Source organism: Typopeltis vanoorti, chromosome 10 (genome assembly GCF_054136105.1).
Source record: "Typopeltis vanoorti isolate ZY-2024b chromosome 10, IOZ_Tvanoo_1.0, whole genome shotgun sequence".
Lineage (NCBI taxonomy): Eukaryota > Metazoa > Arthropoda > Arachnida > Uropygi > Thelyphonidae > Typopeltis > Typopeltis vanoorti.
Window position 1 is genome coordinate 113,968,540 of NC_143558.1, and position 15,286 is coordinate 113,983,825.

A 15,286-nucleotide genomic window follows, 5' to 3' on the forward strand; every position below is an offset into this window, starting at 1 on the left:
ACATATCTGACATTCATACAGTCATGCTTACCTAACACTGAAAGGTTATACAAAATACAAACAAGGGAATGAATTTACAGCTTGCAATAATTGCAATTTAGCATGGCACAAACAGGAAGTTAAGGCATTATGGGAAATCATGTATATCAATCGTAACCAACTGCGGTTATAAAGAGCTTTATCTTCATAGCAAATGCCACAAAAATTTTCTCTAAGAAAAATCTCTAACCTAACACAAAACTGTATAATCATACAAATACCCATAATTCCTCACACTTTCCATTATGTGGGTGTGGTACAAAGTTCCGTAAAATGGCCGGCTAACTGTGTGTATGTGTGTTTGTTATTCATTCTAAAGAGTCCTTGAAAAATACATTTAACCTTCTAAGTCTAGCATTCTGATAACTTTGGTAATTGACATACTAAACTGGCTTCCGTTAGGGGTCGCGATATTCGACCTAGCCTATGACCTGGGAAAATGGCAGCAGAACAAACATAGCTGATTGTCTGAATACATATAAAAACATATCTGTATAATATTTAAGCGTTTTGATTTAAATAATTCTCGTTATAAAATGTTAATTTTCTCACGGATATAATACCTGCCATATTGCACGGTAATATCTCTGACCTCCTCTCTAATTTTATGTACATAATACTTTAAAATAACGAATCATTTTTAAGTGATGACGTCACTCCTTATTGCTAATAGTTTTACACATGGAAAAAAAAAACCAACAGTTCTTTGTACAAGTTTTTCCCATATAATAACCCTTTAAAATAAAGTTTTAAATTAAAATATTCTACAATTTACCAAGACGACTTATAATTTCTTGAATTGTTTCCATTTTCATAAAATGAGAGCAACACATTTTATTAATAGGACTAAGTTTAATTTTGGGGTTGCTCAGTTTTGCACTAAGCAAAAATTATGAGACTAGGATTATAAGAATAGAGTCTAATGACTGACTGGAATATTAACAAGTATCGAAATGATATTCCATAGCGAAATACATCGTGTTTGATCAACCAAATACTCTCAGAATGGTATTTTGATGCAAGGCCAGGTGAATGGCTTTCTCCTATATCACAAGTGTGGAATTTTATATCAGAACTAACGTGGGAATGTTATTCATACGAAAAGTCAACCACTCGTTCCAATATTAATGTTATCCGTTGCATTGGTTTTATTTTAACTTTCTTTGGACATCAACATCTTATATGAACCTTTGAATTTCTTCATTAGGGCAGGTCGCCTTTGCATCTCCCCAAATCAAGTCAAACCTTGTCTCTCTTCTTATTGCACCAATGGGGGCGGGGGGGAAATCAAATTCTCTTGCCGATCAATATAAGTTCTCAACACCCAATGCATCCAGAAGGGGGAGATGCAAGATTATTGGAGAAAAAAAATTCAAGTTAGGATCTCAGCAAGCCTTTTCTAGGATCTGAAATTAGTTGTTCAAAGCTTTTACCGGCACTGTAAACTATCTGCATGCGTGGATACTAACCTTAACACATTACTGATCTCTTACAGAAGCACTCTCCCCCCCCCGCCTATTACACTACACTCCTGTTTAGGGCATTTTCCCATTTTCTAATAATGCCTTGCAAGCAACCTTTGATCAATTCATAATGCAAATGATGCCAATTGTAGTTTAACAATAACAAATGTATCGGCATTTGGCAATTTGCCAAGTTTCTATTTATGCTTTATTATTGCTTAGCATTTTTGTACTGAATAGCGGTAAATGGAACTTGCTAGAGCGATTAACATTTGAACCAGAGAAACATTGTATATTCTATGATATATTAACAGTCTGTACAGTATTTACTGTGGCGTAAAGGACAGATATTTGCTCCAGAGTAGTAGTTATATTCAGTCTTACTCGTAGGTATTTCGATTGAGTTATAATGTAAAATGCAATTGTAGAATGCATAAATAATCAGGTTTTTTTTTTTTGTTTTTTCTTTGCATAGAGAATTTCGCAGAAGTGCATAATGTATCCTATTCCTCGAACAAACTCTTACATTCTTTCTACTGCCATTTTCGCAATAGTTACAGATAAATCTCCTTTAAGGGATTTGAAACCAATACTGATATTCCCATAGATAAATTTGGAGTGATTGCATTCATAGCACTCAACATTTTATCGCGACAATCTTAAATGCCTGTTGAGAGGAGGACAAGAGCCGGAAAGGCATTTACTGTACAACAACGGAAACCCTTATTAGCAAATATTGAGCAGTTTGCAGTGACGAACTTCCCCTTCTTATTTTACTCCCTTCCCGCCCATCCCCAAGTTTGAAAAAAAAACTCACTCGTGACCCCCCCTCCCTCCCTTCCCCCCCCTCCGGAACGTTGTATCCCTTTCGCGCCACTGACATAATCGGCCATATCACAGTTAAGTCATTAACACACTCTAGGCCTCTTTCTACGTCTGGTCACGAGGCTACATACCACTTACTGACTTTCAGGTGAGCACTGGTACACTTGCACAACAAAGACCGAGCTACTTCACTTCACTAACCGACCAGAATTCAAGACGCCGCCGCCAGAGGGCCGGACATCCGTGACGTCATTGCTACCTGTTGGCACAGCTCAGTCAGGCGGCACATGACGATCCTAATTAGACTTTGTACAAAGTTGTCACAGATGCACGAGACATTACTTGTCATGTACAAGGAGTCCGACTGCTGAAGGTTGGCCTGATATCTCCGTACGACCCATTGTCGTCCTCCAGTGACCGTTGGCTTGGAATGTTTTGGCTTTGCCCTTTACCTTTGCTATGTTCCTTTGGCACAGGCGGTCTCTCTCCGACCAGCGACCTCCCGAAGGCTTGTTTAGCTTCTACGGGTTTGCGACTAGTGACATTCGGTGTAGTCATCGGGGGACAGTTCCCTTCCGTCGAACCATCCTCGTCGATCGTGGAATAAATGTTTTCGTCCGGAGCCGAAGGTGGTCGCACATTATGAGCCATATGGAAGGTGGAGAAGTCGCCTTCTCTCCCTCTGACTACAGGACCCATGCCGTGTGGGGGAGGATACGGTTCTTCGGGGCCAACGGCGAACATCGGTCCGGCCATGGCTCGCGCAGGCAAACCCGGTCGAGGACCGCCATTTGTGGAAAGTTTTTGGTTCAGTTCCGACAACACAACACCAGGCATGCGCGGTGTCTTTAAGGAAGGGGGTAGGTGTGGGTTGTAGACGGCAGGAATAGCTTCCCTTCCTCCCGACGCAGGGTGGGCTGGTGTGTACGGTGGAGGAGGGGGTGAGTCCGACGGAAGGTGAGAGGACATCAGAGCTCCAGCATGATAAACACTCAAAGGGGATGGTACGTTGTGGTGTGTTGTTTCGTTGTGCGGAGCAGTATTGGGTGCTGCCCGCCCTCCTGACTGTGCATAGGGTGTGGGGTCTGAAGGAGATCCAGATAAGTCCACAGCTGCGCTGGGAGATTTCATGTCTAAATCCTTCGCATCAACACTGACGGTGATGGCCGTGTCTCGCTGAGGATAAACGTTGCCTGCGGCAGCAATGTCAGGATAGGCCAGATCCGGACCAAGCATGGTTTTACCCATGTAATAGTTCTGTTTGGCGTGGAATCCATCACTATGGTGACCATCCTTATTCCTCTCCAAAGAATGAGTGTGTTTCTTCGAACCCCTTCCTGCACTTCCATTGTTGTCCTTTGTCCGGAGTAGGCCTTTCACACCTCTGCGTTCTGAGCTCCCCTCCTCACTGGCGGCATTATCACTGAAACCGGAACCGGCGTCTCTGCAAAGGTCACCTCCTGTTGAGCCTTGCACACTGCTCGTTCCTGAACATGGTCGACTGCCCTCCCGAGGAAACTCGGCAAGGCTAAGCTCGTCTTCGGCAAACTCATCTTCGCTGGCAATAGTTCTGGCCTCGACCTCGCTGTCTTCAATGTCCGAATCGTAACTTCTCGTGTCGCCTTTGTCTTCGGACCCTCCAGACACTTCTTCATAAATGGGATTGAAGTGTTCTTTTCCTTTGGCTGGTCGTACAGCGTTTTCCTTCGCCGCCGGGAACGGGAACGTTCCGTGTCTTAATTGAGCAAGGTGATGCGGACCATAGTTACCGTACTTCACGTCGAGCAGCTGCAAGAAAGCAAATGGTTCATTAGTTTTTGATAATTAAATTACCTACAAAAATTTTAATTAACAAAATGCTGTTTAGAAACTCGTTAGTATATAAAAATCCACATGAAAATGTCTAGACTGTGTCTAGACAATTAACAAGGATCCCGTGCCAAAGAACCATTGTTAAGATTACGTTTTGGCACTTGGCCTTTGTTGCGTAATGCAAGTGATCGTTAATGTTGAAGTTTGGAACAATGGCAGCAGGAGAAAGAGCGATGGTATACAAATGACAGTAATTTAAACAAAAATAAAAGCAAAATTAAAAGAAACAAGCCAACAAACTCTTTCCTCGAGAAATATTCTCTCTCTCCGCACTCTGCTAGTGTGGCAAATCCATAATTACAAGAGTCACTTAATGCACTGGTCTAATGCTTCTCACGCACAAACAAATGGCACGGTTTACTCTTAGTTTCCCCTCATATTTATTAACATGAATAAAGTTCCAGTCACTACTGTCTTGAGGGAATATCCTTCACGGACGCTATCTACCCACAAACTTGTAATTTCCCGCATCTGGAATAGGAGTTGAACTTTTAATAGAACCATTTCTTAGTGTAACCAATAACGGGGCTGAGATTAATTAGCGCCGGGAGCTAAGAAAACCATCGCGTTTCAAGGTTGATTTCACCCAAGACATCCACAAGGAACCCGCTGTAATTAGAAAGTTGGAGAGAGGGTGGTGGAAGAAATAAAATTAAACCTATTAGCAAATCTGCAACGAACTGTCAACATGAGATCACACGGATGCGGTCTCGTTTTTTTTTCTTTTTCTACTTCTTCCGATTGGATAAGGAACGACACTAGCAATAAGCATTCGTACTTCTTTCTAGTTGCTTGCGAATAATCTGGATATCCGACACCGACCGAGGTATAAAACCTAAACTCAACCGAAGCGCAGTGATCTCATTGCGCACTATGTTAACAATTGGAACGTCTACCTGCTGACGAAGTCGAATCGATACGAGTACCCTGGGGAATGGTGCGGTGTTCTTAATTAAGTTTTTACTTCTGTACTCCCGTCGAGACTCTGGGTCCACAGAAAAAAAAAACAAAAAAAACACATAGGCAGTGTCATTTTTAAGAGAAGACGTCATAATTAACTTACTGTTGGTTGCAATTATTGCAAAGACACGCGTGTGAATGAGCATACAGAGCTAACAGGATTAATAGAGCCTGAACTCATTGTTGGACTTGTAACAATGACACGTTTTGAGTTCAGTGTTGCCAGTGAACAAGCTGAAATCACGATGTGAGAAGCCATGCATTTTCTTTACGATAGAAGCTGTTACTTGGGGCTAAATAATGACTGTGTGGTTTAAAAAGGTATAATGTATCACATTTTTAATTTTTTTTAAAAAAATTCTCCGATATACTTTGGAGTTTTAAAAATGGTATTTTTATCTCGACTACTAGTCTCTCGCCTTGAAGCGTGTTAAATTTTACCACCATTCTGGTCTCACAGCAACCATGCTCTGACGTCATCCATAATTGCATCATGTGCTTATTTTAACAAACTTCTGCATGGTGTACAACAGGATGTACCTTTAGGCTACAACTGGTTATAAGATGACTAATGGTTCTGTACGAAAAAGGGTGTCTGGGCTCTTCGTGCAAACTGCACGTGCATGATAATGAGATCGGAATATTCACTTATGCTGGTGCCCGTTTGGTTTAAAGTGAAAATTCATTTCACAAAATCACATGCATCACTCTGTTTACAAGGAAAAATAGACCAAAAATATTTCACTTTTCGGTCTTTCAAAATGAAACTATTTTTCGAAACTCTGGTTAGGTTATTATGCAACTGATAAGTTGTGTATACCGAGATGAAAAAAGTATTGGAATCCCATACTCAAAAGAGATAATGTGACTCGTTCAAAGTGTCTCTTCTGGTGACTCATTGTCTCGTAACTTCTCTGCTTTGTCTGATGGTTATACTTGGGGGATGATGCGCGCAGGAGCGAGAGAATAAATTTAATTCTTTTCTGCGTTGTCGTCTGCACGTGCTTAGTGTTTGCCTTTGGGTAGACCATGGCATTCCGTGCTTGGGCATGGGAATTTCGGGTAGCGTAGTTAATCTTCGTGGCGTGCCAATAGCTACAGCAGCTGTTGTTGGTTTCATGGCAACAGCCCAAATGCAAAATAAAGTACATCTAACGATGCCTTAATGTTTTCAGAGGGTAGGTTACTTGTCCCAATTTTAATAGCATCTATTATTAACAGGCCTGTTGATATCAGTAATCCCTCTGGAAAAAAATTAAATAAAATAATAATAGGAATATTTTTTGAAAAGAAAAGTGGCATTGTTAGCCAGTAATCCGTTTTCGGATTAACGCATTTAGCGTATCGGATTATCGAACGAACAGAATTAAGAGGACCAATTCAGCTATTTCTCGAAAAGTAGTAGTATTCATCTTTTAGCCTGAATAATACTCCCACGTAATATATTACCCATCTTCAGTGTTGTTTCTTTCTCCCTCCAGGCGGTTGAGATATCCTCTTGATGTGGCGAAGTCTAGATTCCACACCGGTCCTAACAGACCTTTATTTCGGCGCGTTAGTGAACTAAAAACACAGTCTTTGTGAACTGTTAATAACAATCACCATTGGTCGCTGTCATGTCGACTAATACCACGTAAAACCTGTCTGCAGCTCACTGTTTGTGCGGTGTCACGCTAAAGACAGGGGATTATCGTCACGTCAAGGAACGCTTTGGTAGACACGAGGCTACGAAGCCAACAAATACCTCGGGTCTAATACGTTCGCGAAAAAGCGTACGTGGATTTTTTTTTTCTTTTTTTGTTGGTGTCTTTTACTATCTTCCGCATCCGCTCGATAATTCCTCATCACTGTGATGGAGCCCGAGATAAAGTTGCTTCTCTAGACAATGACGAACAACCCACCCCCTCGAGAGATCTACACTACAAATAACCAGTTTTAGAAAGTACTGAATTATTATTTTTTTCTCTTTTTTTTTTTTTTTCGTTGCTTGCAGTTGTCATCTGGATATCTAAACACAGTGGAAAAGCAAGATATCCGCTCCCAGCAGTTACATTTTTTTTCCTTTGGAAATTAAAAGGGATAAAAGCCACTATAGATAAAGATACCTGCACTGGCGTTGGCAGTTTTTATATATATACCTATTCATTGCAGGGATGTTTATCTCACAATTACGAGATCGTTTGAAACAGCCGCAACACATCCCCATTGTTTTCCTAATGCTACTCATTAACTGGAACTCGGCTTTCTCCAATCGGTTTCTTTATGGCCATTAGCAGGGATAAATTATGCCTTTTCCATCTTCAACTGCGTGTAATAGAGCATTTAGGTTGCCCCCAAACCACATCTTAAATGTGTAGGAAGGCAAAGGAATATCTCGCAAACAGCCATGCTCAGCACGTGGTATGACAGCTAAACCTATAAAATAAAACCTACGGGTAAGGATGGGCACGTATGATATTATCTCAATTCTGAATGTTTGTCAGGTTTCGAAGTGCTGTGGAATGACCTACGTGTAGTCCGGGACAAGATAATAGAAAAGACTGCAAAATATTTACTGATTTTCAGCCAATTAACAACACGAAAGGCATTGTTATTAATTGCTCAGAATCTGGAGTTGAAGCAGTTGGCCCCTTCAAAGGTAGTTTCACCGCACATCATCGACCTGCTTCTCTATTAATGCAGACGTTCATTTACATATATGACGATAAGTTTGCATAGAATTAAATGCACAAACGACTTTTTTGTAATTATTCCTTTTATATTGTCATATTCTGTGAACTAGCAATTATAAATTTGCTATAATGTGAATTATAGCAAAATATAAATTAATTATTGTCTCTTCGAACGCCTGAATTTATCAAGGAATATTATTAGTATTAATAAACCTTTAAATGCTGTTAAATTAGTGCAGCAAAACATGAGTTGCCTTTGTACTATACTGATTAATACTTTAAGAAATTATTCACTTCTTTCATCTACACTACAAATAAGAGCATTTGTATTCTTTGAAATGTCCGAAATGCTTCATTGACGGGATAGGGAATTTGTCTTGCCCAAGAAATAGGTTTAATGACATCTTTAGATAATATTTTAGCCAAACACTAATGAAAAATAAATAAATAAAACAACTTCTACTCGTATAAACTTGAAAATATCAGCTTATAATAAAATTTCCGTTGATGTTCTTCAGTTCAGTTGGGCGTTAATTTTCAACATTATTTTATCGGTGGAATTTCTAAAGATGGAGAATTGGTGAGCGTGTGTTAACAACTGATCGCATTGAAATGACGTTTTAATTATCCAACTAATGGACGACAGATGGCGTTCATCTCATCAATGTTTCTGAATCCTAGACTAATAATAAGTTTATGAAAAATAATAAACTTTGTAATTAAACCTGTTAACTGAGAAACAGTTCTCAGACAATATTTAATACCGGGGTGTTTTCAGTTTCTTTACAAAGGGGAGATCATTTTGTGAAAACAGCATCTCTAGACACTGTTTTAATCTTCTAATTACACAAAGAATTGGAAGTAAAAAAAATGTTAATTAGAAATTTTCCTAATGATTGTTGAAAGAAAAACAAAAACCCAATTTAGTGCACATATTAATGGGAGATAAAATGCTCAACATATGCTGCAATATTGAAAGTGAAAATAGTAGTTGCAATAAGGGGTAGGTAAACAAAAAAAATGTAATTATGCTTAACAAGAATTAATAAGGACAAAGGTGTCAAAAACACGAAGTTCTTAATTTAGGTATTATTATTGTACTAAATTCTTATCTGCATTTCTTTCTTGTGGTTGTTTTAAGACAGGAATTTGACCTTTTGAAGTTCGATATTTATTACTTATGGTTTCGGAATATTTTAATAGGTGAATTTTGAAATATGGTTTACCGAGGCAAAGTGGAATGCTGTCTTCTTCGTGTGTAAGTATATTTTTATTGATTAGCTGTGGATGGGCAGAAATATCTGTTTTAGAAATATTGTTATATTGTTTTTCGTGATTTCATAGAGGTGGTCGGAAGCTAAGAATGAAATTCATTTGAGGCAAAAAAATGACAAAAAACGTACAAGTCTTAGTTGTAAATTACTACCAAATTATAATATTTTTTGTTGCATAAATCGCAATTAAAATTTTTTATAAATTAAAAAAAAATGAATTAACGTTTAGCGCTGCATTTTTATCTCAATTTATTTATTTTTAATTAAAAAATGATTGCCACTCAGTTTAACACGAATTATGAATAAATTCAGAGTGTGCTCACATGGAAAAACATCCAAAATCTGTAAAAACTTTCTGGTATTCCGACAGTGATTCTAAGCCATTTTTATTGTATTCAGACATTAAGAATAAAGTTCCGTATCTAAGATGTTCCAACGGTGGCTCCAAATCATTTATTACTACTTAACAATAAAGGCAAAATTAAGTATGGCTCCAAATTATTGTTGGACACCTAAACATTAAGGAAAATATCAAGCGTTTAGGATTTTAACAAGACATGTAGATAATAACGGACAAAATAAAGCGTTTAGGCTTTTAACAATGGACATTTAAATAACAAGGACAAAATAAAGTATTTAGGCTTTTAATAATGGACGAAATAAAGTGTTTAGACTTTTTAACAATGGGTATTTAAATAATAAGGACAAAAAAGTATTCAGACTTTTAACAATGGACATTTAAATAACGGCAAAATAATATATTTAGGCTTTTAACAAAGGACATTTAAATAAAAGCAAAATCAAGTATTTAGACTTTTAACAATGGACGTTTAAATAATAAGGACAAAAAAGTATTTAGGCTTTTAACAATGGACGAAATAAAGTATTTAGGCTTTTAACAAAGACATTTAAATAAAAGCAAAATCAAGTATTTAAACTTTTAATAATGGACAGTTAAATAATAAGGACAAAATAATATATTTAGGCATTTAAATGTCCTTAATAAAGGACATTTAAATAAAGGCAAAATCAGTATTTAGGCTTTTAACAATGGACATTGAAATTCGCTAATATAAGCATCATTCCAATGTAAAAGAAAAATTTAACTAGATGGCATAGCTTCATAGGTTTGACAGCTGAATGTCTAGTGCCATAAAGTTTGATAGAAAAAATCAGTAGATTTTTTTCTATCAAATCACAACAGCAGACGAACAAGTACAATTGTCTTGAATTTTTTCCTCGATGCAAGAATTGAAAATTTACCATTTGAAAACTGAACTTGAAGTGGATCGCAGTAGTACAGAACTTGGAAGTAAGCTGGATCAGGAAGGTAAATGCGATCTGTCAACTTCTAGATGAGCTAACTTTTCGTGACTTGGCGAAAATGTTATCATCGCTTCATGGTGAAATCAAATTTATACGGAAGGGGGCCCAATTGGACTGAGTATGAAAATTCTTCCTTCCGACCCAATAATGTTATCTATTTGCATTTCTCTTCCAACTGCATACTATTACGCCACTCATTCTCTCTTTGAAACAGCATTATGCCTTCGACATTGTCGTAAGCGACGAGGCGAATTTCTGCTGTCATACACCATTTTGAATTTCGAGATAGAGAGAGAGAAATATTGCATCTTCTGACTGTAACAATTCTGGTTTTAATTTTTAAGGGACGATTAAGAAATTCAGCTTTTTTAAAATATTTTATTACTATAATTCAATTATTTTTATTACATTTATTTCATAATTTTGATTTGTATTTTGCTTTAAAAATATATAAAAATTTAACATAAGTTTTTCCTTTTTTGATGAACGTATATTGAAATAATTAAGGGTTCGATTTTTTCTTCGTTTTTTTTTTTACAATTAATATTGTGCTATATTCCCTTACTGCTACTAGATAATAATAAAAAGCCTCTATATTCAGATTCTGAAAATATTAACGATGTATTACTATGATGACTTGGGTTTGTTCGACTCATTCTGAAGAACCGACATGCCTTTTGTGAGAAAAGACCCGAGTTCGAATCTAGTCTAGGGAATCGTTATCATATGAAAGACAAACCAACCAAAGAACACACACACATCCCTCATATTCATAGTAGCAGCTTTGTCATAAACTAAACAATCAGCTAACCATTCTCGCTGGAATATATGTATATAAAAAACCACAAACTCCAGGATACGTTCACTTTTTTCTTGCTCTGATAATTAAAATTGAGAACCGCATATAAAAAAAGACCATCCAAGAAAGAGATGGGACTTGTAGTGTACATTTAATATAAGAGAAATATGTACCATCTAAGTGCATAAAAATTTCAGCGAATGCTGTATTAATGTCTGTATATATGTAGTGAATGCATATTCAACTAGATAGAGAACTGCTACCACTAAATCACCCTGCTAAATCGTGTGGCAGAAGGCTTGGAGTAGTTCAATATAATATTACTGGAAGAGAATTACGGAAGCTTCCATGATAGATTATAATGGCTCAGGAGAGTTTTCTTAGAAAACTATAGTCACAGAGCTTTGGTATCACTTGCAACTTGATAAAAATAGTGTCCTAGTTACCAAACTGTCTCAATTTGGGAAGTATGCAGAAATAGTGCAAAAAAAACCAATCATTTTATTATTTCATTTTCTGTGAATGGGAGCTCCGAAATACGTGAGAAAGTAATTATGATTACATCTTTCTAAAATTATGAAGAAAATATATTTCTGTTGTCCGACGGATGTCCTCAACAGCTAAGACAGCTGTGGGATAAAGAGATTGCATAAAGAACGTGACGTTCGCTGTATACTCCACACTGCCAGACAGGACAAGGAGGGCTTAGGTGCATAGTTTCCAACTGCATCGTAAGTTCTTACTTATCGATCGTGTTGTCCACTTGAGTGTCGAAACTACGATGCCATTGACAGACTGAAGCGAACTCAAGTGGGGTGGTAGAGACGAACAGAGGACGCTAGCGAAGAATCACGTTATGTGCAGTCGCTAGAGAAATTAAATATTGAGTAGGAGCCGAGAGCAGTGGGCAGAAAATCTCCTGAGGATTAGTGGGAAGGAGGAAATGCAGTGTTGACATCATCTATGGATTATATGTAGAGTTTGTCATAGCGGCACTGACGAACGCAAAATAATGTAATCAAGATTAAGATAGTTTTAGGTAAAGGTTTTAGAACGGGCTTTAGAAGACAGATTGCTGGTTATCCATCCGAGATCAGAGATAGGAAGAATGTTTGCAAGGATGGGGACGAAATTTCAACAAAAAGAAGACGGGAACGGTACGATGCAATGAAGAATGCATGCGGCACTAATGGAAACAAACTACGCATTGATCATGGAAGAATATGAAGATCGATAAGATATTTTTTTAACTACAGATGAACTTAACATGTTTATTCTGAAGCAAACTATAATCCTATAAGAATCTTCTGCAACTTTCTGTATACGATTTGCAACCTTTTTTAATTCATCTACAAATTTAGTACATCCTCTACAGACGGCATTCTTTTTCACGAATCTCTATAACATTCTTTACTGTCTTCTACCTACAGATCTGCGATATTCTTCTTTATGATACGCTCCGGACCATCTCTATGAATTTCCAGAAACGAAAGGTTTAAAATCAGTCGCATCACTTCTGTTCTTGACAGAAATGACGTCACTGAGACAATCAAAAGTTATTTTGTTCCTTCTTAACAACGTACATAAAATCGAGTGTTTGACGCCCGCATTCGCATGTCGTTTCCAAAATTATACACCTTCCATGGACGATCGGTTGTGGCTTGTAAAAGGGGCAGAAAAAAAAAAAAACTGCCATGACCGCGTTGCTGTTCATGATCTCATCAATAATACGAGCACTGGTCCGAGGCGCAGCTCTTTACAAGCGTGGAAAGCGAAGTTTACCGTTAGCTTCACGTTCCGCCAGTAAATAACGGGGCGTTTCAAGACAGAGGTCGATAGGTTTACGTGACATCCATGCCGCCTACAGATCTATTGTCAAGATGGCTGACACTTGCAACGACAACTCGCCGGGCGAAACAGAAGCGCAAAACTCTTCATTTCACGTTTGTCGATTGGTTTCTGTTGGAGCCGAAGAATGAGTTGGTTTTCCGTCAGGCGGGGAGTGTGTTCGCAATGATACGGAAATCACGTCATGCACTACACGCAGAGGCAATGGGGGAGGTAATTTTTTTTTTTTTTTTTTTTTTTTTGGCAATAGCTCTCCCCTCCTCCCAGCATCACGTGACTCGCTTATATTAATTCGGAGTTCGTAAAAGGGAACATAACAACCATTCATTTAATGGAACGACAGAATAAATGTTCGCTTCTGATAGAATATGTAGCTGAAGAGCCGCTGGGGAATTGCTAATGCAAGTTTTTGCACTCGGTTCACATATTTTACACGGTGGGTGTGCAACGTTGCAAGTAAGCTTATGGCTGTAATGTAACAACAATATCCAAGCCAAGAAATTAAAATATGTTGTTGAACATCATATGGTTAGTCTCAACAGGATCTTCTTTAGTAAGCCGGACCTTATTATTCAAACACGAGAGTTTTATACAACTTGCCATGCATGGGGTCTAGATTTCGCTTTCTTCTCCGAATCCAGCCGATTAGATCGGGGGAATAGAAAGGGGGGGGGGAACGGAAATTTTAAAAGATAAAAAGATACTGCGACTACTGCCGAATACAGATTTCATTTACGTAGAGTTTTGTTAGCTTCCGCTGGACAGGATTATTGAGGCTACAAATATTTTTCATATCTGAAAAGTTTGGGAGGCTGATGATTCAGATTTTGAATGCAGTTCGAAATACTTAGCCACAAATAGGAACGCCGTATGCTACGCAGAAATTTATCGTAAAAAAATGTACATTGCTTTTTTTTTTCAGATTTTTTTATTTCAAGAAACTCAAAATAGTAAATTCTGTAAATATTATTCTCGCTTTTGCATCACTGAATGTATTTATTATTTAATAATTAACGTTTTTAGGTTGTTGACTATTATAGAGTTCAAACCATTTCCAGGGACGTAATCTCCGTTCCTTACGCTAAGCCTACAAGAAATTGAGGTTCGATTTACGACCCTTTTCATTTAAAGTCATAAAAGCGGAGTCCTCTGCATTTATTCGTAATAATGAACAGTATGGAAGATACCCCCCCCCCAATTCTTAGTTTGAAGAGCAAGAAAAATAAAAGAATGAGAAATGAGACCCCTCACATCTCATTTATAACTGGGCAGTTTTCGCGAATCACCCTCCCCACTTCCCCCTTGCTAATTGCATTTGATTCAATCAGCCAACTAACTAACTCTTTCGATATGCAATTAGTTTCACCATTTTTAAACTATTTACTGTTTCTTCTTTTAATATTTCTGTTGCATTTATTTATTTTTAATCACCTGAATCAGTTGCTTGTAAATATGCCTTTCAACAGTCTAGGTTTCTTTTTTTCGTTTAGTCATTGAATTTTTAAAAAATAAATTTTAGAATTAGTTTTAATTTTAAATTATAATTATCGCCATTATTCTCTTTCCAGATAATTTCAACATGTTTGCTGAGTACTTTACGTAATTAGAATCAGATAAACATTTACGTAAGTGTTTATCTGATTATAGAGCAGTGTTTCTGAAACTTTAGATATCCGCGTACCCTTTTTAAATTTCTTATTACCAAGTATTATCAAAATAATAATAAATAAAGTATATTTCATTGTAATCTATTTTATTTGAATTTATATGTTCATGTAAACAAAAAATATGATTTATTTTAATAGAACAAAATTTCGAATAGGTTCCTCTTCATTTCCCGTCCATGAAAATCCACATAACTCATATCATACTTGCGAAGATTTTTCATCTTCTTCCTAGTTGGTTCTCTAGAGATGTCAGACGACACACACTCATCAATTTCATTTGATCCACATGCAATATCAACTTTATCTTGTTGCTTACAGCCACTTGTATTTGCTATATTGCTGTCTTTTGTGGGTTTTATAAATCCAATCCTTAACCAATGATCCATACTTAAGAATTTGAAAGCTAAAAAAAATTACCGTATTTACTCGAATATAACTCGCGCTTTTATCCCAAAATTGATGCTAAAAAATCGTGTTGCGAAATATATGCGGGGATTTTCGGAAACTAAAGTTTTCAGAAAAAAAATTGCAAATGGTGTGA

The 15,286-nt window shown here is 37.3% G+C and overlaps 1 protein-coding gene across 2 annotated transcripts in view; it reads right to left on the reverse strand.

Moving 5' to 3' along the window:
• Window positions 1-2,356: 2,356 nt before the first annotated feature.
• LOC150102716 (uncharacterized) overlaps window positions 2,357-15,286 on the reverse strand; it is a 192,749-nt gene continuing 179,819 nt past the window's right edge. For both annotated transcript variants that reach the window (XM_090398957.1, XM_090398958.1), the window contains exon 4: window positions 2,357-4,115. In XM_090398957.1, coding sequence (XP_090255083.1) covers window positions 2,673-4,115 — 1,443 coding nt within the window. In that variant the 3' untranslated portion in view covers window positions 2,357-2,672. The remainder of the gene's footprint in view (window positions 4,116-15,286) is intronic.